Source organism: Tetranychus urticae, chromosome 2, assembly GCF_039701765.1.
Source record: "Tetranychus urticae isolate SD_2017Ah chromosome 2, NJAU_TeUrti_SD_1.0, whole genome shotgun sequence".
Taxonomy (NCBI): domain Eukaryota; kingdom Metazoa; phylum Arthropoda; class Arachnida; order Trombidiformes; family Tetranychidae; genus Tetranychus; species Tetranychus urticae.
This window is the reverse complement of record NC_142959.1, coordinates 7,478,290-7,498,696: the sequence shown is the minus strand read 5'-3', so window position 1 is coordinate 7,498,696 and position 20,407 is coordinate 7,478,290. Positions and strand designations below refer to the sequence as shown.

Genomic DNA, 20,407 nt, shown 5'->3' with positions numbered 1-20,407 from the left:
ATAGATGGCAGATGTGTTTCAATGAGTTAACTAAACTTCAACAGACAGGTTCAATCAGACAGACAGATAATAAAGGTTCAATTGAATTTAAAATGTACAGTTTATTCAACTTTAATTTCGTCTAAATGAATTAACGACAAACTATGTTCAAGCGTTTAATCAATTAAATTAACATCTACATTGGTTGTTGCGTTAAATTTCAAATAAAATAAGTTCTTTGATGTTGTTGTAATGTTGTAAAATTTTTATTTAAACAACTTGAATCAATATCAAAGGTTCAAATTATCATTGTGAATATATTTTTAGCCATTTCTTTCAATGTCAATTCATTTTTGTGTATTTTATGGTTAAATTTGACAATAATTTTAAACCATTATGATTAATATGAATTAAATTGGGAAAATTTAATTTAAATTATTACATAAAGTTCATTCGGCCAATACAAAGTGAATAGTTGATCAATAGATGGCAGATGTATTTCATTGTAGCGTTTTGTTAAACTGGTTCAATGCCAGGTAAAGTCAGTTGTTGAAATTGAAACTTCATTTACAACTAAATAACAATTAACAATAGATTCCATATGTTGGTAATTTAATCGGTTAAAATTTTACTCTTCTCCTGTTGAATGTTTCATAGAGCAAACAAAATTATATTCAAATTACTTCTATGTAAGCGTCAATATTAAATTCAATTATCCTTTTGTGTACATTTTTTTTCTGTTAACAAGTTGACAAAAAAACTGGTTGAATAAACAGAACTTTTCATTTCTATTTTTCATACTTTCGCCTGATTTGTTGACTCTACAACAGTTAAATATCCTACTACAGTGTTTTCATCATTGGTATATCATCAACATTGGAATAACAATTTCTACACCAACAAATTGAATTATGCTCAAGATGGCCATGATTTTTCAAGAAGTCATTGTCTATTTCTCATTGTGTAAGTGATGACAATGTATTAAACAATGGGACCAACGTTATAATCAAGATTCAATTGTCGATCAGCAAGGTTTTTGCTCAACAATTTTGATCTAAATTCGTGGGTAGGTATGAATTCAAATATGTAACTCATAAATCACAATTACATTTTCTTCTTTTTTGTTTTATTACAGATACAACAATATAACCAGTTGGAGTTACACGTTTTTCAATACCAAAATGAGATAATTATCACCTTCAAATGCTACAATTAAGGTAGCATCAAATTGTCAGTAACAACAGGTTAATTATTTACTGGAAACAAGACACCAATATGAAGACACAACAAGGTTAACATTTAAACAAGACAGACATATAAAAACAGTGATAAACATTTTGATGACATTTTATCCAAAAAAAGGAGACTTTTCTAATGCATTTAAATAGGGTTGCTTATTATCACGCATAGCCTTGGATTTTATTTGAATTTTATCTATTCGTGACTATCCTTGAAATATCCATTCAGAATCTCTCTTTTTTTGTCTTACGGTTGCAGGTTTTTGATTACAATTATTATTTAAACGATTATTGTTATCATCAGACTATCATTTTTAGCTTCTCAATTTATTGAATGTATTAATATATGTACAATGTATTAATAGTCCACAAAGGATATCCTTTTGGTTTCCCTAACCATCGTCTAACATTGATTAGGAAGTGATCTAATTTTTAGATAATCAAATTATTGAACAATTTATTACTTGACACAAAGCTGAAAAAAGGCTTAGATTGCTAGTTATTAAAATCATGGAAAACGTTCAATCTCTAATCAAACAACCAATCTGAAATTAAACAATTAGACACGCAAATTGAGGGTATGACTTGATGCATGAGAATTGAACAATTTCACAAAATGTTTCCCTTTCATTTGAGAAATTTTAAATTATGTTTTCTATTACATATGTGAGATCAACTAACAAAGATAATTGTGAGATGGATATAATTAACACAACCAGGTCGATTTTCTTGGCAGGCAAAAAACTCAGTTTTAAAATTAATGGCATTTCACGATAAATTAATTTGCAAATTTTCATTTATTTGTAATTTAAATTTACTTTAGATTTAATATATATTGCTTGCTTAACTTTCTTTACGTAATAATAATGAATTTGTCTTGTAGTTGGTGTTGGTGTTTGTATGTGTGATTGTGAAAAAATGCATGGAAAAAATGATCAAGAGCGAAAAACAAGAGGGGAAAAGGAAGAAAGAAAAGTGTGAATTACAAGATGATTGAACAACAAAGGGGATAAAGTCGAAAAAGTGTTGAAGAAGGCCCAAGAAGTCATGATAATTCACAATAATCAGATGGTTACTAGTTCACAAACAGATATAACAAATTAGATAGAGGCGGGAAAGGGAAAGAAAATGCTTTTGTCTTTTCAATTTTAAAAGAGTTTAAATAGCAGAGTCAATGGGCGAAAAAAATGTTTTGATGTGATCGGTATATGTCTTTTGTTTTATATTGATTGGCTAGTTGATGCTTGATTGTTGAGAGATCTCAATTTTCTCGACCGTCATGTCAGGGTTCATCATAGTTGCTTCTTGAATGGCATCAGCTAGAGCTTTGTCATGATCTATTGGCTCTCCATCACTTTTAATTGTTATCTTTTGCTCGACCCGTGTTTCAACAACACCATCTTTCTCCATTTTATACTGTAAATTGAAAAGAAGAAGAAAAAAAATGTCAATTAAAGTGAAAAATAAATTTAGATCAATAAAAAGGGTAAATGAGTGCATAGACTTTTCAGAAGGAAATTGATTATAATGACGAGACAAGGATGATTAACAAAATTGAGCCAATCAATATGATGATGAGTTTGTGAGAGTAAAAAATTTTCAAATTAGCTTGATGGACATTTTTATATTTAACCATCAATACAGACTTTGGTTAATGAAAGCTAAACAAATACAATTGAATAACCTAACAAGTTCATCTCCATCAGGCGAAAAAAATAGCTGAAAAGGATTGATGCTCTTTCAAGTAGATTGTAAGATGATAATTGAGTTTATTCAGAAAATTGAGATTGCCCACTTATTTTCAGCTATTCCTTTCAATTTGTTCAATTGACTGAGCAACGGCAATAATTTTGAATTAGGGTTCCATTGAGGTCAATTTTCAACAAAAACCTTGTCAATCCATACCAAGTGTATTTATGTGAGTTAAAAACAACTTTGATTAGAAAATTATCAATTTGACGTTTCAACTACAAATTATTCATCTGAAACGCTATAAAATTGGGTCACTAGTTTAAACTGTACATCGTAGGTGTTTCGTTGAGAAACCATAGTTGAAGATGAAATTTATTCAAGAATTAAATTGTACACAAACAGTTAGGTTTGCTGGTAAAAGCTAAAAGAGCAACTAATAGATGTTATCAGTAAAAACGAGGAGAAAACAATTTGTAAATTGAGATTAAAACTAATGATAAAATGGAAAATAATCTGCTGTATTCTTGTTTTCTTGTTTCATTTACTTGTTATAAGTTATAACACAAGTATTTTCATATTACTCACACATGTTCACCATGCGTGAGTAAAGAAAACGATTTGAATATAAGATAATGTAGTAATATTTCAATCTATCCCAACAGCATCGGCATGTTACTTTGAAAGAGGTAAAGGTCAAATCAGATTTTAGCTGAACAATGAGAGGTAGATTGAAAAAAGGCCAACAATTGATGCTATTAATAGCAAAAAATGATGGATAAGAATGGATTGAGATAAAAATATGCTGAATTATCATTTCCAAGCAATATTAATTTAGCTAATGTAGACTAAAAATGAAATTTATTTCCTTTCCCAATCCATTTAAAAGTATATTATTGACAACCAATGAATTGAAAATTGGCTGAAAAGGTAAATAACCGATGGCGAAACGACTCGTGTAAGTATTTCCAGGGTGAAAAGATTGTGACTCATGACAAGAGAATAAATATAAATGTGAAAATGACGAAAATTTGCAGCAAAATGATTGATAGGTTTTCTTATTACTTACCGTAACAGTTTCTACGGTTCTAGTTTTACTAGAGAGAGATTGTGAAGAGATTAACTCAGATTGACTTAGTCCTGTATTAGGTTCACCGGCATCTCTTGAGTTATCTCTTTCAACATGGGTGGGTCTTGGTGAAGGTGATGTGGTTCGAGTAGCTCCATGACTACCATTGGCTGTTGAAGGTGATGTTCGACTCGGTTTAGATGGAGTAGTTGATGGCACCTAAGTGATGACAGGAGGGGAAACAGAAAATGAAATAAAGTTAAAGATTAAAATAATGACATAAATTGATAAAATAACAAATAACAAGCAATATTTAGCTTTAAGAAGAGAAAAGTTTACTTTGAAAAATGTTGCTCTAGTTTAATCATTAAATGATTATATTGTGGAAGATTATCAACCCAAGAACATTCAAGGGCTTCTCAAGACTTATATTGATTTCCTCTTGCAAAATAATTCTTAATATTTTTCATTACTATTTCCATCATTACCAGAATTAATGTTAATATCATTATTGGCATTATTTATGTTTAACAATCTCTCAAAAAACAAACCTACAAATAATTTAAACTGATAGGAAATATAAAAAAAGATGAAATATAGATAAACCTTTACTACTGTTTTTCAAATAAGACTTGTATTACTCCTAATATAATCGTGATTAAAGCAATATAAATTCATCATTATCATGGCAAATTATGCATTCATTTAACAACCTCTCACTCCTACTTATGCTTAATTCATTGTTATGAATATTGAATACTTACATTTGGTCCTTTAGTAGTTGTGTAGGATACTTTCCTTGTCTCTTCAGTTTTTATTGGAACAGGTTCGATACCCATTTTCAATTTAGATGTATCAATGTCAAACCCTTCAGCTTGGAGTAACGGTGCAACATCCTCAAGCTTTCCGGTTATTACTTTAGATGTTTCATGAATTTTGGTTCCGACAGTTTTTTCTTTCTCTTCTGTAACATTGACAGTCTTTTTTGTGGTTAATCCTTTCTCTGTGTCTTTGACAGTTTCTTCACCAGTCTTATAGTTGCTAGTAGTTGATGTTGTTGTTGATGAGGTTAAAGTGCGACTTGATTCACTTATCCGAGGAGGAACAGGTGATCTTTGTGTCTTGCGAGATCCTTCACTTGTCTAAATTGTTTAAAGAAAAGAAAGAAAAGAAAGAAGAGCAGAAAAAATTATTAAACTCATTGATGAATGATATAATTTGACCTATTATTGTCTAACAAATAAGAAGAGTTGAAAAATGTCATTAGTTAAGGAATTGCTTGATGCTCTAGACAAAAGGTGAATTATGAAGCAAATCATATTTACTGTAGTGACAATGAAAACTTTAAGTCTTCATTATAACTTGATATCATCTCAACAAATAGTCAAGGTTAATCATTAGTCTTTTAAGTTTGATTATATTAGGGTAACGCCAGGCAATTAGTAATTTTAAGGATGAATAACAAAAAGGAAAAAGTGTTTTAAGTGAAGGAATAAAGGAATAATGATAAACGTAAAATATAATGGAAACAAAAAATACCGAATAAATTGAACTGAGCTTATTGTTAGAGGTGGTGCTGGTAGCGGTGGTTGTTGTGGGGACAACGCCAACTATTACAGGTTTAGAGGCAGCAGTCAGTGAATGATATGGTGAGGATGGCTCAACTACTTCTTCAGTTTCTTCAACAGAACCGTCGGATTTAGTTATAACACGTTTTCTACTTGCATGGGTTATTCGAGGAGCTGACGAGATCGGTGAAATATCCTTTCCACTGGTTGGAGTTAAATAGCTGCTATAGTTACCGTCAGTGCTTGGAGTTGTAGGTGGTTTAGATAATTTAGATGATGGAGTGGAAGTTGATGTAAGGTGCGGTGTTGTACTAGTCTTGGAATAATTATTTTGATCCCGAAGTTTATAGCTCTCAGTAAGCGAGCCTGGTCGATATGATTGATTAGAGGAAGTTAAAGTAGGCTTAGTGGATATGGGAGGTTTACTTGGTGTAGTTTTAGGTGTAGATCTAGTGATAGCAGATTCTTTGACTGGACTCTCATCACCAATATAATTGACACCATCCTCTTCAGCATATTCATCAAGACTACTTTCAGAGGAACCATGTTCTGATGCCGAAGAGTCGATTCGAGAGTTGCGCGATACACGACCGCCAACATCAGGAGTTGTTGAAGGAGGTTTTGGTGAAGGAGATTCTGAAACGAAACTTTTTCGTTGTTGTTGTTGTTGTTGTTGGTAATTGTTGGTTCGATTGTTGTAACTGCTATATCGAGTGCTACCATAAGGTCCGGATAAATCGGTTTCTTTCACTTTATCTGGAATAGGCGAACTTGTTAATCTAGTCTGATAAACTTGTTCTCTTTTTGATATTTCATTGCTCATAGTTTTCTCATTCATAAAAGTTTCCTTTATATCACTTGCTTTACCTGCACTTGGCAATGTATAAGTTGATGGTTTGATTTCAGTAAAGAATGTTTCTCTAGGTGAAGTTGAAGTATTATTCCTTGAATCTCTAGATTTGAGGCGTGAAGCATCGATTGAATTTTCCCCAGTTGTTGACTCGGGTCGATATGTAAATGCTAAGGCGGTAGCTTTTCTTGCAGCATCTTGCTGGCGAGTTAAAGAACTGGTTCCATCGCTAAATGCAGGAGATGTTTTACCATCACGAATATTTGTATAATTAAAACCGTGTTCTTCAATTCTGAAAGGCTTTTTACTGCTTGTATCATCATGAACGGTGTAAATATACTCTTTGGTAGCAGGATTAGGTCCAGCTTTAAACATGTAATTCTCTGAACTTGTAACCCCTCTTCCGACTCCTTCTGAAACCTGTCTACCACCATAATAACTGGCAGCAGACTCTTTTTTGCCGTTAGCTTGACTTGATTTCAGCTCAGCTGCTTGACCATACTTAGAGGCCTTCTATAAGTTGTTGATGTTGTTTTTTTATATAATAACCATTCACGTTTTCAACAACCATAACCCGCAGTTCAGGTCAGTCAATCCATGCGAAATGAATAAATAGTAATTCAAGTAGGAATAGGATAGAAAGAGATAATTGTGCAAGCGAGGAAAACAACCAAAAATAAAGTTGGTGAACGATAGATTTTTTGACGTAAAAACCATGCATTGAGTTAACCAAGATGTAATGTAGAAAATAATATGTAAAAGGAAGAAAAAGGTAAGTACAGAAAAAAAAGTAAATATTAAAATCAAAGAAAATAAAAAACTATCGAGAAAAAAATGTGCTTATAGTAGTTAAACAGATAAGACGAGAAATTGAAAATTTGATTTGTGAAACAAAAACAATGGAGGAACCATGCGTTATTAAACCATTAGTGGTTCAAGTCAACCCTTACTGAATAAAGTTTTTGTGAGCTTGAATATCATTAAATGAAGCTGTTTAAACAATATTTTAAATAATGTAACAACAGGAGCACTAACCTCTCCTTCATTAAGGTGTGATGCTCGTTGAGTTGAAGAGTAACCAGATGAATCTTGGCCTATTCCAGTGGCTGGACTTTTACTTCTAGGCCGTTCAATTGGACTTCGCCGTGCATCTTCTATCTTTTTTATGTCCATTGGTGGTAAAACAGCAATCCCGCCAATTGGTTTTTTATGCTTTTTAATTGATGAATCATCAGGTACGGGACTTTCAGCTGGAAAACTTTTGTTGTTCATACTTTCTGGAGTAGTTGCTGTTGTCGATGAAATCCCTGTTGCTGATCGGACTCTATCTTCATTCCGACTGTACCTGTCTGAGTCTGCTCGAGAACCTAAATTAATAAAATAAATACATTGAATGAAATGAGAGAGAAAAAAATGAAATAGAAGAAAAAACAAAACAAAAAATGAAATGAAATTTCCGTAAAAAATCCATAAACATCACAAAAGGCTATTTTAATGATTTAAGTTGCCACAATGGGATGATAAAATTGGGCGTGACATTTTTGGTCACTAGGAATATCAAATAAGGACTAATATGCAGAGAGGGAGAGAAAAAGCTTGTCATAATAGGCATAAAAACAAAAAATAAATAATAAGGTAAAGATGATAAAAAAGGAAGGGCAAAACAGGGCAAGGCAAGGATAGCGTGTCATTTTGTGGATAGTTGTTTCTTTTACCTGCAATGGTATTGCGATTGTTGTCACCTCGACGAATCTCGTCAGTTCGAGATCGTTTAATGCCAGTGGCTATTAATGGTGGCAGTCAATAACATAAAACCAAAAATTGTTGATAGGTTGCATAACGTAAAGTGCATCGACAGTAATAACAAAAAAGATGTGAAAAATGAATATCCATAAGAGAAAGAATGAAGCAGAAATAATTGATGAAAATGTATAATAAAGCAGACAAACAAAAAAAAGATGATCATCATAATGAAGAAGAAGAAAGGTGCAAACATCGAGAAAAAGAGAGAAGAGAGCAAGCAAGGAAGTTAAATAATAGAGATGCGGAACAATTGAAAAACAAAGTGAGAAACGCTTCAGCTCAGGTTAAATCATGTCGAGAGAAGAAAAAAGTTTCACAAGGAAAGAGTTGATCAACGATGCTAATAACATACAATCTTTCGATAGGAATGTTTATGAAAAACTAGTCATTGGCCTTATCTTTCAAGGTTCATCACGGTAAGATAAGGATGATTTCCCTTTCAATCAACTTATAATCTTATAAACATCTTATAATTTAATAACATAATAAATAAGATCCAGTTGCATACTAAACCAACACCTAAGCAATCTATGTTTATTATCATTCATTTCTAGTCTTTTATTGTACCTGAGCAATTCAATTGTTAGATTCCATAATGAAGCAAATTTCATGCATTATTTGAAACTTTTCATATAATCCATTATTTTCTGGTTAACCGAAAAATAAGCTTCATTAGGAGGAAAAATTATTGCATGTCATAATAGCTTCCCTTTAAATCTGATGATGGAATATTCTGAATTATATTTTCTTTTTGGCTATAAAATGCTCAATTCAAATTTATGTTAATCACTCTGTTACTTGAGATAAATTAAACCTGCTCTCAGTCGATTTCTCAAATTAAGTTTGTTATAACAGAAAGAAGGACAATGAGTAATAAGATATGAAAAGATTCTTACCTCCATCAACACTACGGGTTGATATTCGTTTACTGCTTAAAGTTCGTTCAAATTGTGGTTGAGGTCGATTGATGATTGATTGGCGAGTTTGATGCTGAGTACGACCAGAGTAACGGAACTTTGAGCCAAATCTTGGAAAAAATAATTTTGGTTTTGGTGGAGGCTCGGCTTCGGTCAATCTGAAAAATGTATGATGCTCTACAGCAGTAGTCCAAAGTCTTTTAGCTGCTCTATGGTTGGCTAACTTGAATCCAACAGTAGATTCGAATTGTTCGAATTCACCGGGGCGAATTTTAATATAAAAATTATTTCTTCTGTAAGATATTTTCAATATTTTAGGCCAAGCAAATCGATTCATTTTGAGCCGATCTTTGTAAACCAAGAGACCTGAGGCACAAACACCAATCATAATTGATACACCAGAAGAATCACTAGCTGGGTGGAGTTCAACACCGTACATTGCTAACTTTTTGGCAGTGTCAAGATAATGAAGCTCCGCTTCTGCAGAGGTTTGACCTTTATGTTGTTGATGTAGTTCGGCAACTTTTTCCTCCAATTCTTCATTTTGATTTGGTGCAAATCGAAATTCTCTAAGGTAACCGGGACCATGGTCTTCTGGATCATAATCACCTAACTCTGACTGGACCAAATAAGATCCAAGTAGAGCATATGTAACAAAAGAACACGGTAATCTTTGAGAAAGAATATCATTTCTAACTTGAAGGCAGAGAAGGTAGCGAGTGATGTCCTCTTGCAATAGGGATGGATCAGGAGGATAAAACTTGACTTCAAAATGCAACAACCAATGTAAATTTTTCAACTGGCCAGATAATTTTTTTTCCAACACTATCCAATTTCGGGTATCTTCTTGGTCTTTATAAGACAAGCCGAAATAGTCTCTTTCTAATAGATTTAAATGATCGCAAACCTGCTCAAATATTTCAATCCCTTTAGTCCGAGCCTGAATAAAAAATTTGCCAGTTAGTAAAAAATGAAAATACAAAAAGAATATTGAAAAATAGCAAACTAAAAACTAAAAAATACTTACATTAACTTTGCATTGAAACTCGGTCCCATCAAGAAGGATTACCTTACAGGAGGCCATCTTATTTTATGTGTTCATCACACCCTTAAAGTGACGTATTCCAATGAAAAGAAAAGAAACACAGAAACTAAGACTTTTACACCAACAAGATTGTTTAATAACTAGAGAAGATAATAGACAATAAGTTTATCACACAATGAGAACAAAAATTAATTGATGTTTAAGCAAAAAATGAGGAAAAAAATGATCAACTCAATCAGTCAACACTTGTGACACACTGAGTATACAATTTCATTACAATTTGAAGTTGGTAGACGCCATCTATCAAATAACTTAAATGATAAAAACGAGATGGCGCTTTACAACAATAAATTATGAATTACTCTTTGAGTGAAACAGACAATTAATTAATGTTATTATTGTTAAATTAAATTCAAATCAACTCCAGAATAGCACAGAAATTAAAGATAGTAGACGAGTTAACATGAAAATGAATGAAGATAGAAAAATTAAAATGTAAAATAATGTAAAGACCGTGAGAAAGGAAAACTTTTTCAAGCTTCAACTTTGATTGAGTCCAATGGTCATTCGTCCTTTGAGTAATTACAATACATGTAAATAAATGGATTGCTTATTTTGGGAAACAAATTTAGCATAAATTGTGGTTTAAATTTTTCTTGATTTCGCATGGCATCATTGAAATAATCGTTAATAAAATATAAATCTTTTGATCACGTAGCTTGAGTCCACCAGAATCAGGGAAATTGACTAATTTATGGAAACAGAGAAATTAATTGCAAGAAATTCATCATGGAACTTCATTTATAAGTTGATTTTGTCACCTCTGACCAATTGAGCTCGATATTTCCAAATAACCTGAAATTTGAAACGAAATCAAATTAGTATGAATTGCAAATTTAGATTTGAAAGATGATAAAATACCGAAACATCATCAACATCGATGCCAAACTTTTTCTTTGCTACTTCAATAATCTCTTTGGAAATATTTTCTTGCGATGTTCCCTTAATATTGATGTAATGGCAATCTGATGATGCGTAATGACAAGAGATCGCTTTACGAAATCCAGTGGTTCGATTGGCTCCAGATCCATGTATTAGTAAAGGATGAAAAAATAGTGTATCTCCAGGATCCATTTCAACATAGAATCGATCTTCAGGAGGTTTCATCTTAACTCCATGGTACATAGCATTAACAGCCTGAAAGAGGGAAAAAAGACAATGTTAATCAATTATTGGTTACTAGTTTGCAAATTTAAATAACAAAAAAACATCATTAAGGAAGCTTGAAAATAATTCTAATAGTTTTTCTCTGGCAATAGTAATGACAAAAAATCGATTCTCTCTTCTCTGATAAAGTAAATCCATACATAATACATTGTCATGTATTTAATTGAATGAAAAATGATGCCAAGCCAAATTTCCTACTGTGAATCTGACTAAAGCTAATTAAAGGAATAGATGAAACAAATGATAAGATTTTTCACAAGATAATTAAACAGTGAAAGAATTGAAAGATGTTCACTTGAAAATAACTCTGAACTGAAACTGTCAATTGAAACTGAAAAATAAGTCAAACCTAATCAAGCAGAGATTTGATGAAGTATTATGATTTACCTGCCAATCTGGATAGTCATGTTCAAGTAAAGGTCCTTTGTGTGACTTTGGTAGGACAACTAGACATCCGTTGTCCCGAAATGATCGATCCAATGCGGTCCATGCACAAACAATTTTGTCAGCTGGTCTAATTGGGAAGTAATGAAGATCTTGATGTAATGGATGTCGAGAAGTTAATTCACCAGTATCTGGTGGCTTGTTAATCAACATTGTATGGATTGCCATAATATTGGGTCCAATAATATCTTGGACATAATCAAGGATTGTAGAGTATTGGCAATATTCAAAAAGCTTATCGTCCATAAATAATTCTTGAAGTTTATAAACGCTCCTTTCACTGGGCTTCTCATTTTTCAAAGATATGTCCTTTTGACGCACTAAACCTGGTACAGTGACAACACCATTAGCAATATCATTGAACCTTTGACTATGAAATAAAAAAAATAAATTAGAATGGCAATTATAATTCATATAAAACTGAAAATAGCTTACACATAAGATGAAATATTATCCGTTGGTATTAGGCCTTTAACCAGAAAAAAACCATTTTCTTGATAAAACTTAATTTGATCGATTGAAAACTTTTTTACAGAGACTGGGGAATCATTTTGAGACTGTTGAGTTTGATCTGAACCCTGTGATCAAAATTCATAGCTGAGACAATTAAAAATAGAAGTATTATAAATAAAAAATGAAGAAAACTTACCGTAGTTAAGAGCCGATTCAAGTACGATAACGGCATAGAAGATGTAATCCTAAGTATTTTGGATGGAATAATTGAACTAATCAGCATTTTCACTATTGATTAAAGGATAAAAACACCTAAAAATTGTAACTAGATGAGATGAAATTAATCAAAATCTTTTTTGATACATTAAATAGACAAAAATTGTTGCAATGCAAACTAAAATTGTCAGTCAGCTGTTAAATTGTGTTTACACTGTCATATAGCTTGAGCGTGGATTACCAGTTACCAAGGGAGTAAATTTTGAAGTTTCAAGGTCTATTTATGAATTTATTTGATTAAATTAAAATTAAATCAACATGACGGTTCAGTTAAAGAATCGTGAAAACTAAATGAACAAACAGATAGTTGTTATGAGGAAAATTCGCCTCATTTTCATTTTATGTGAGCAATAGCAAAGTTCATTCAATTTTGGATACCAATTAAAAAAATGAAGTTCAATTGTTTAATATCTAAAGTATTAAACTCTTTTAATTACGTACAAATGAATACATTTCTTTCAATGAAAAACCAATCTGGAAACAACGAAAGTTTATGAAAGTAGAAAAATGAATGTGTTTCTCGTGATAAGGACGTTTGTTGATGACAGCTGAATTAAAGCTTTTTAATCTTTTCAAAGAGTATCGAAATTTGAGGAACTAGGCATTAGTTCAGCACCAGGTCCAGTAATATCGACGGATAATACTTCTTCGTAACTTGGCGGTGGAGTTGCACTTCCTGTTTCAATTAGAGTTTCGTCAAATGTCAAATTATCTACATCGCTTCCATTTCCTCCACACATTGTAATGAAAGTTTCATCTGGATTATTACATTGATCCATCGCACGTTGACGATCAGAACCGGCGGATGTAGTTGAGTTTGGTGAATTTATTGTTACAGTAGCAGATGAAGGAGTGATGTTAGGGGTTGATGAGAGATTTGACTGAGTAATCACTAAACCTTCTGCTGCCGTTTGAGGATAAACACTTGAACCCGCTGAACCAGGTTGAGATGAATGTAACCGGAGGGAATTAGAGGCAGAACTGCAGTTGTCGGAACGATTGTTTACAGAAGACGATGTACTTGGTTTGGTGATAGCGGTGGTTTGAGCATGAACTGGATCAGCTGAATTGGTTGTACTAACAATTGTCACTGAAGGTTTACCTTTGTTGAAAGTATCACGCCTAAGAAGTGGTCTTCTTGAAGATGATGATGGACCAGAGGATGATGACGTTGATGATGTAGATGATGTTGGCAGGGATTGTTGGATATATGATGAAGGTTGATTTGTATTAGTAGACCCGATACTACCAGGATCCACCCTTAAGTTACAATTATTAACCCTTGATGTTTGGGCTTCTGGTTGGCATGTGTTGAATGAAGTCGAGGTACTTGGAGCACAGAAGTAGTTGGAGGTGAAATGAGATTCACTGTGAGATCCAGGCGCAGCATCTCTAGGTAAGCCTGTAGCTACTCCAGTTGCTCGGTTGTCAAGACCAATTAAACGTCCGTCATGAGAGACTGATGAAGAAGGCAAACTTCCTTCGGTTGAAGCATAAATTTTGTGATCAACAAATCTTTTAGTAAAATCCTCCATCTTTTTGTAAATATCCGAGCTTTCTGGTTTACTATAAGAAAAGTAACGAAAAAGAAATTAAAATACAATATAATATAAATTTGTAGAATGAGAAGAATTTTTTCTGCTAATTTTTACCTTTGTTGATCATTTTTACAAGGCACCTTAACCATGAGATTTTGCAATGAAATGGCAGTTTCGTTAGGATTTGTCGACGTTTCTCCATTAAGGGGAAGAATCAAAAAGCTTTGACCATTTACTCTAAAGATTTGACTATATGGCATAGATGCTGGTCCCGTTGATCCGGGGAGATCTGAATTAGCAAAATATTGAGGAATCATATTTATAGAAAGTTGGCTTAATGATCGACCATCCCCAAGAGTAGAAGAAATTAAATTATCTCCATAGCTTCTGTCTTTATTTCCTCGTTTTATTCGTCGTCGACCAGAGACATGAGAGGCTGAGCTAGCTTTGTGATTACGTCTTCTTTTAAGATCCATCTGACCCGAGTAGTACATACAAGCTCCAATGAAAATGAGAATACAGCCAACAATTGGTAAGATTAACCAAAGATGATCCCATTTCAAAATGGCCAGGTAAATTCCTCCGGCAATCAACGATGAAGACAATATACTGATAACATAAGAACAAAAAATTTGGGATTCACAATTGGAACAACACGATTCACGGCGTTTATGAGTATCCAAGTCACTTTCATAATCCATTTCGTTTGCAACCATCACCCGTTCTCGTAAAACAGGGCCAAATGACAAACAGACCTGTTTTTCGCAAATTTGAGTAGCTTAATGGCTGGCAATCAGCTGAAGATGATGATATTAAAGTCTGGCCACAAATAGTAATCATGAGATCTAAAGAAGAAATAAAAAGAACCACAATAAATTAATCAAACAAAGTCAAAGTTGTAGTTATAGTTTAAAGCATGAAGTGAGAAGATAGAGAAGATTTTCAGTAGACTAACTTCCTTAAAAGACGGGCGCTTTGTTGGCAGGATTCAGCAAGAACGTCTGACTTCAAAATAGACAAACTGTTAAAACCGTGATATGAAAGTATCTGGCAGAAAAGGACGGCAAAATTTAACTCTACGGAAGATGCCTATTGTAGATTTAAAACAAAGCTTTAAAAATGAAAAATGATTTGACAATAAAACCTAAACAAACAGGTACAGATAGGAGGAAATGAGGAATACTAAATCAGGATGAGAAACACAACAAAATAAGCGGAAAATAAGTTGATAATAAGCATAAATTTCACAAAGGAAACCACACAAGTCGGTTGTAAACATAATTTGAATTTGCCAAGAAGGCCACAGAAGAGAAGTGTGTTGTTGAAGAAAAGAGAAAAGTCGTTGAATAAGAGATGAATAAGAGTTGAAATGGAAAGCTTACTTGATTGGAATGAAGATTGATAAAATAGACAATCCAGTTATTAAAGATAATTATCCAAATGTGAAATAAATAAACACAAACTAAGACATTATGAAAAAATATGTATATTACAGTAAAATAAGATTTAAAGTTGTTTTACCAAAAAATCATCAACAAAAGTTTAACCTAACTCCAGCAACTAAAAAGCCAACAAAACTGCACTAAGCAACCAAAGCAAAACCAAAGCGGGAGAAGGAGAAAGAAATGGAAGAAAGCAGATGAAAAAAAGAGAGAGACAAGGAAGATAAAGAAAGACCGTGAGAAAGAGAAGAGAAAGAAGATTTTAGTAGAAGTTGATGTTACTGTTGATAATTATGATGAGGCCACGTCTAAGCCGATTCCTCAACAAAAGATTGGAAGAAGAAGAAGAAGTAGAAAAAGATAGAGAACAATTAACTTACTTTAGATTGAGACAATAAATTAATTGATGTTTAAGCATAAAAAAATGAATGTTAAACTTAAGTGATCAACTCAATCAAGTGACATACATCATGTAACAACATTTTAGTTCATAAATTGAACAATTATAATTTAGTAGACAATTGCAAGTTGAAACATTAATAAATAAAAATATTGGAGAGGCTGGAAAACAAAACAAATTACAAAAACAAGCATTTAATGTGTTAAACTGTTCATAGATTGAATTACATTTTGTTTGTTGTTGTTACTTTCCTATTTTTGACTATATGTTTAGCTGATTATGTGTTAAACCTGAAACAAGATCAACACCATCAACAAATTGGCAATGTTTCATGTTAAAATTAATGATAATACAACAACAATACAAGTAGTGTTCAGTGCTCCTAAAATTCAAGACGTAATGTGATCAAATTTTTAGGTTACATTCATTGTTACATTCATTCGATTATTACAACTTGTATTGATTGTTACAATTGTTGATTAAGATGTCTTTCAACCCAGAATAAGGAAGGTTTCAATTTTCCAATCATCATTAAATATATTTAATTTTGCTCAACCAGTCTTGTTATAATAAGATCATTATCATTATCATTTATATTTGCATTCACTTTGTTTTAAATTTTAAATTTCAGTATAACTGTTTAATCCAATGGAATGATTTTCTTCCGGGTTTCCTTTGATTATTTCATCTGTTCACATTATGTTGTTGCCCTTTCAGATGGCCTTTGTGTTTAATAATGGCTTGACAATTATTACAAACCATCTGATTATTTGATAACATTCAGTGTGTAAAAATTTAATCCTGGCCGTTGTTGGGTTCAAGGGAAATTAATTGACAGCCTTGTTATAAATCATCCAGCGTCCAAGCCTCCATCATACCAGTTTCATAGGAAACTGTCAACTGGTTTCATTATTTCTTAACTATCACATAATAATAATCAACTGTATGTAAACCAAGAAATTGAAATCTTTCACACAATCAAAATCGATTGGTAAATTTATCATTGTCATTATATTTTTTAATGTCAATGACAACAGCCTTGAATCGTGCAGTTGAAACTCACATACAGAAATTTGTGGCCATTCAATTGAATCAATAGACAATTTGTGATAATAATGCTGGACAAGGTTGTATAACATGTTGAACCACAATCGACGCTTAAATAATTAATCTGGTATTAGTGTGGATTGACTTTTCAATGAAAATACGAGAGCAGCAAAAATAATAGCAACGCTTTTGTTTTCAATTTGTAGCCAAGCAAAAACCAACGCAATAATGGTAACTTGGAATCAATAATGATCAGGATTTTATCGAGATTTACTGGTGTTGGTGTTGATGAAGATTCAAGTCCAAATTGACATTTAATTGAGTGAACCATCAATCAGTAACATTATTTATAGCAAACCAATTGATTCCAATCCATTTTGCAATCAGCTGTGAACATTGGATCCTGGATTGGAAGACAAAAAATTGAGTGTAAATTAATTTTGAACAATTTATACCTGGATAAATGTAATCAAAAGATAGTTGTGATAATGATCGAGCTTGATGAATGAGGATGCCTTTAACATCACAACTTCATCAGTTAGTTGAAGCTTTAGGTTAACTTAATAACTTGCAACAATTTGGATGAAAAAAAGCTGATTTAAACAGTTTAATCTGAACGATAGAGAAATACAATTGAAGAGATTCGCTAACAATTTGGTTCATCATAAAATACAATAATACAAATTATCCTATTACATTTAATTTGATAATGAAGAATTGGTGTCTAACTTTGGGTTAACCATTATCTATTATTACAAGCACTTTTACTATACACTATACTTACCCAAACGTATTGTCATTAATAGAGTTAACCTAGGTAAACCAGTTCATTGTTTGGTGTCTACTTTGTAAGTAATGTTAGCTAACAGTAACAATTTAAAGAAACAAATTTAGTTTTCTCTTCAAATGATTTCAGTCAAGCTTAGCTTGATGTCGACAGAAAGAAGAACCTAAAATGAAATGAAAAAGAAACTTGGATAAAGGTCAAACCTTGACATTTAAGAAGTTTTCATCCTTCCTTTAAATGGATTCAGTTACCTTTTGTTGGTGTTTTTGTCTCTCTTCTTGATTATTAGTGACCGGCCAAGCGTTTAACGTCAAATTTAAATTACAATATAGTCAAACCTGCATACCACTTTCAACTGTATAACCATTAGGCTAAGCCTTTCCATCTAATTGACGGAGTTAATGAATGACCAAAGGTAAACCCAAGGGTTCAACTGGAAATGCAAATCTCTGTAAACCTCAAGAGGCCACAAAATGGATGTTAAATAACCATTGGATTCTCAGAAGTTGATACTTTGCTGGTCCATCGAAATAATCGTCTAGTTTAACGGTTGATAATTTAATTATTTTGTTACAATCAACTCTTGAAGTGAAAAAGATTATCAATGTACATTAAGATGTTTGTACAATAATAACGACAATGATGAAAATGTTGAAAGCTAACTTTCTCTTGATTAGTCAATTGTCGAATAAAATGCAATCAAGGTTCATTCACGCCTATTAGACAATAATTGACCTTAGAATTACATCAGCGGTGGTAGCTATTAGAGTTGACTTATTAAGTTGAACAATATGAGCAATTAAAGTTGTTGGAATTGAACTTCGACAAACTAAGAGTGAACAATTTAAAAGAAACTTGTATTTACTTCTGCTAATAGCTCATTACAGGTGCTGCTGTCTATAGTTGATTTATAAATGTAATTTAATCACTTGAAGGCGGAATAAACGAAATAAATTAATTATCAAGTCATATTGTCAGGTCTACAAGGTGTTTTAATGAGAAACTTAATGAAGATGATATATCTTGTAAGGTTAGCCTTAAATTTTAACTAAATAACCAGTGCACAGAAAGATACATGAATGTACAATTACATTGAAGAAAATCTAAAACCTTTAGCAAAGGATCGATATGAAGAACGAGATGAGATTTTTGTCAACGAAGGATTCCAAAAGACAATAGAGAGTCCTATGGCTGAAAGATTAGTTGAAATTAGATTAAATTGAAATTTTTACCCCTATGTGGATCAAGTCGAGTGTGATTCAACGAATTTACGTTTCTTCGCACATTTCCCAGCCAAACATCAAACTCACGATTAGCCAAAGCAAGAGCAAGACTTTTCGATGTATCATGAGGAGGATTACCATTGACCCATTCCTTTATCTGACCACCATGACCATTAATCATGAAGCTACTACATGACGTGAAGCCACCGTGAAGAACTAGAATTGGCTTGAGGTTCCGTCCTCGAGCTGCTTGGGCATATTGATTTATGATTCGATACAATTGAAGTATATAACCATCTTCTGTTGTAACAAAGTGACGTTCGTATTTGAAGCCTCGAGATACAATCAACTGTCCACAGGTTAGACCTTGATTTAATGTTGTCTTGAATGGATTTAATATAAGTTGTTCCTGTTCAAAATTTGGATTCTCTGGTGGAGGCAAGTTTTGAGAAGAAACATTTAAATAATTTGAAGAAAGAAGTAAACTTAAAAGGAAACTTGGAATGATGCTGAGATGGAATAACTGCAACAAGGTAGAACCCATTTTATCGACGGAGAAACTTATAGTGATTCTTCTCTACCAATCCAACCATTAGTTGATTGAATTACATATCATACAAACATGCCCTTGTAATTATTTATTTACAGAACATTTTATTGTATAAATTTGAATATTTGCTGATCATGCGAAAACTGAACACCTCATTTTTCCACTTCAGTATTAAATACAAATATTCATCTTGTTTTTGCAAAAATACACGAGTAAATTAAAAGTTCCGCTTTGAGACGTAAATGTTTGTGTTTTAATGAAAGCTTTGTAAATCTAGTTGTTTCTTTTTTGCAGGATTCATTTGCAGAAAGCTATTGATAAAGATTTTTGGGGCAATTTTCTCTGTTCATTTACAGCAACAAATTTGTAAATATTGATGGGTAAAATCCGAAGTTAAATGTTCGCTGTAACTTCACTAAATATTTTTAAATTTTATTCAATTGAATGATCATTCTTTTAACAGTACTAGTCAAATTTGCTATCATAAAGTGTTTACAGTATTTTGTTTAGTTTGGCTAAAGAAATCTCGCATTATGTCCACAATAACAGAAAATTTATATTCATATGCCCGATCACCAAAGGTCAGTATGAGACAATTGAAGCATGTAATCATCTTCTGTTGTAACAAAGTGACGTTCATATTTGAAGCCTCGAGATACAATCAACTGTCCACAGGTTAGAGCTTGATTTAATGTCGTCCTGAATGGATTCAATAGAAGCTGGTTAGGTTAGGTTATTTTTAGGTTTAAGCTGACCATCCAAAAGGACAAACAGAATATCTTAAAGGTGAAGATATGTAATTAAACAATAAAACTTTATAATTGGAGACTAAATAGATTAAATAAGTTGAAAGAATAAATAC

At 32.4% G+C, this 20,407-nt stretch overlaps 3 protein-coding genes and 2 long non-coding RNA genes across 10 annotated transcripts; 1 reads left to right on the top strand and 4 right to left on the bottom strand.

Annotated features, from left to right (window-relative positions):
• The first annotated feature begins 503 nt into the window (after positions 1–503).
• LOC107366182 (uncharacterized) lies at positions 504–1,611 on the top strand. Its single transcript, XR_003082958.2, has 3 exons — positions 504–668; positions 810–1,045; positions 1,115–1,611. It is a non-coding gene; the product is annotated as an uncharacterized LOC107366182 (long non-coding RNA).
• Positions 1,612–1,995: 384 nt separating this feature from the next.
• On the bottom strand, positions 1,996–10,413 carry cora (erythrocyte membrane protein band 4.1 like coracle). Of its 4 annotated transcripts, none has more exons than XM_015933760.3 (8): positions 10,141–10,413; positions 9,093–10,053; positions 8,109–8,177; positions 7,429–7,760; positions 5,515–6,906; positions 4,740–5,117; positions 3,976–4,194; positions 1,996–2,633 (listed from the first exon to the last, which is right to left on the bottom strand). In XM_015933760.3, exons 1-8 carry the CDS (start codon positions 10,195–10,197, stop codon positions 2,451–2,453), a joined length of 3,591 nt encoding a protein of 1,196 aa, XP_015789246.1. In that variant the 5' UTR covers positions 10,198–10,413; the 3' UTR covers positions 1,996–2,450. The 4 variants fall into 4 exon arrangements, with proteins under 4 accessions (XP_015789246.1, XP_015789249.1, XP_015789248.1 ...); XM_015933763.3 differs by having other exon boundaries at positions 5,701–6,906; XM_015933762.3 differs by lacking the exon at positions 8,109–8,177.
• A 115-nt stretch (positions 10,414–10,528) lies between these two features.
• On the bottom strand, positions 10,529–12,692 carry LOC107366181 (phytanoyl-CoA dioxygenase, peroxisomal). The gene is made up of 5 exons (XM_015933764.3): positions 12,479–12,692; positions 12,265–12,407; positions 11,773–12,199; positions 11,080–11,355; positions 10,529–11,013 (listed from the first exon to the last, which is right to left on the bottom strand). The coding sequence occupies exons 1-5, from the start codon at positions 12,563–12,565 to the stop codon at positions 10,960–10,962; spliced, it is 987 nt and encodes a 328-aa protein (XP_015789250.2). The 5' UTR covers positions 12,566–12,692; the 3' UTR covers positions 10,529–10,959.
• A 278-nt stretch (positions 12,693–12,970) lies between these two features.
• Positions 12,971–16,070, bottom strand: LOC107366286 (uncharacterized). 3 transcript variants are annotated; one of them, XM_015933868.3, is made up of 4 exons: positions 15,479–15,672; positions 15,052–15,185; positions 14,211–14,941; positions 12,971–14,124 (listed from the first exon to the last, which is right to left on the bottom strand). In XM_015933868.3, exons 3-4 carry the CDS (start codon positions 14,810–14,812, stop codon positions 13,131–13,133), a joined length of 1,596 nt encoding a protein of 531 aa, XP_015789354.1. In that variant the 5' UTR covers positions 14,813–14,941; positions 15,052–15,185; positions 15,479–15,672; the 3' UTR covers positions 12,971–13,130. The 3 variants fall into 3 exon arrangements, with proteins under 3 accessions (XP_015789354.1, XP_025017429.1, XP_015789352.1); XM_025161661.2 differs by lacking the exons at positions 15,052–15,185; positions 15,479–15,672 and adding an exon at positions 15,919–16,070; XM_015933866.3 differs by lacking the exon at positions 15,052–15,185.
• A 46-nt stretch (positions 16,071–16,116) lies between these two features.
• Positions 16,117–18,599, bottom strand: LOC149093790 (uncharacterized). The gene is made up of 2 exons (XR_016198250.1): positions 18,024–18,599; positions 16,117–17,388 (listed from the first exon to the last, which is right to left on the bottom strand). It is a non-coding gene; the product is annotated as an uncharacterized LOC149093790 (long non-coding RNA).
• Positions 18,600–20,407: the final 1,808 nt, after the last annotated feature.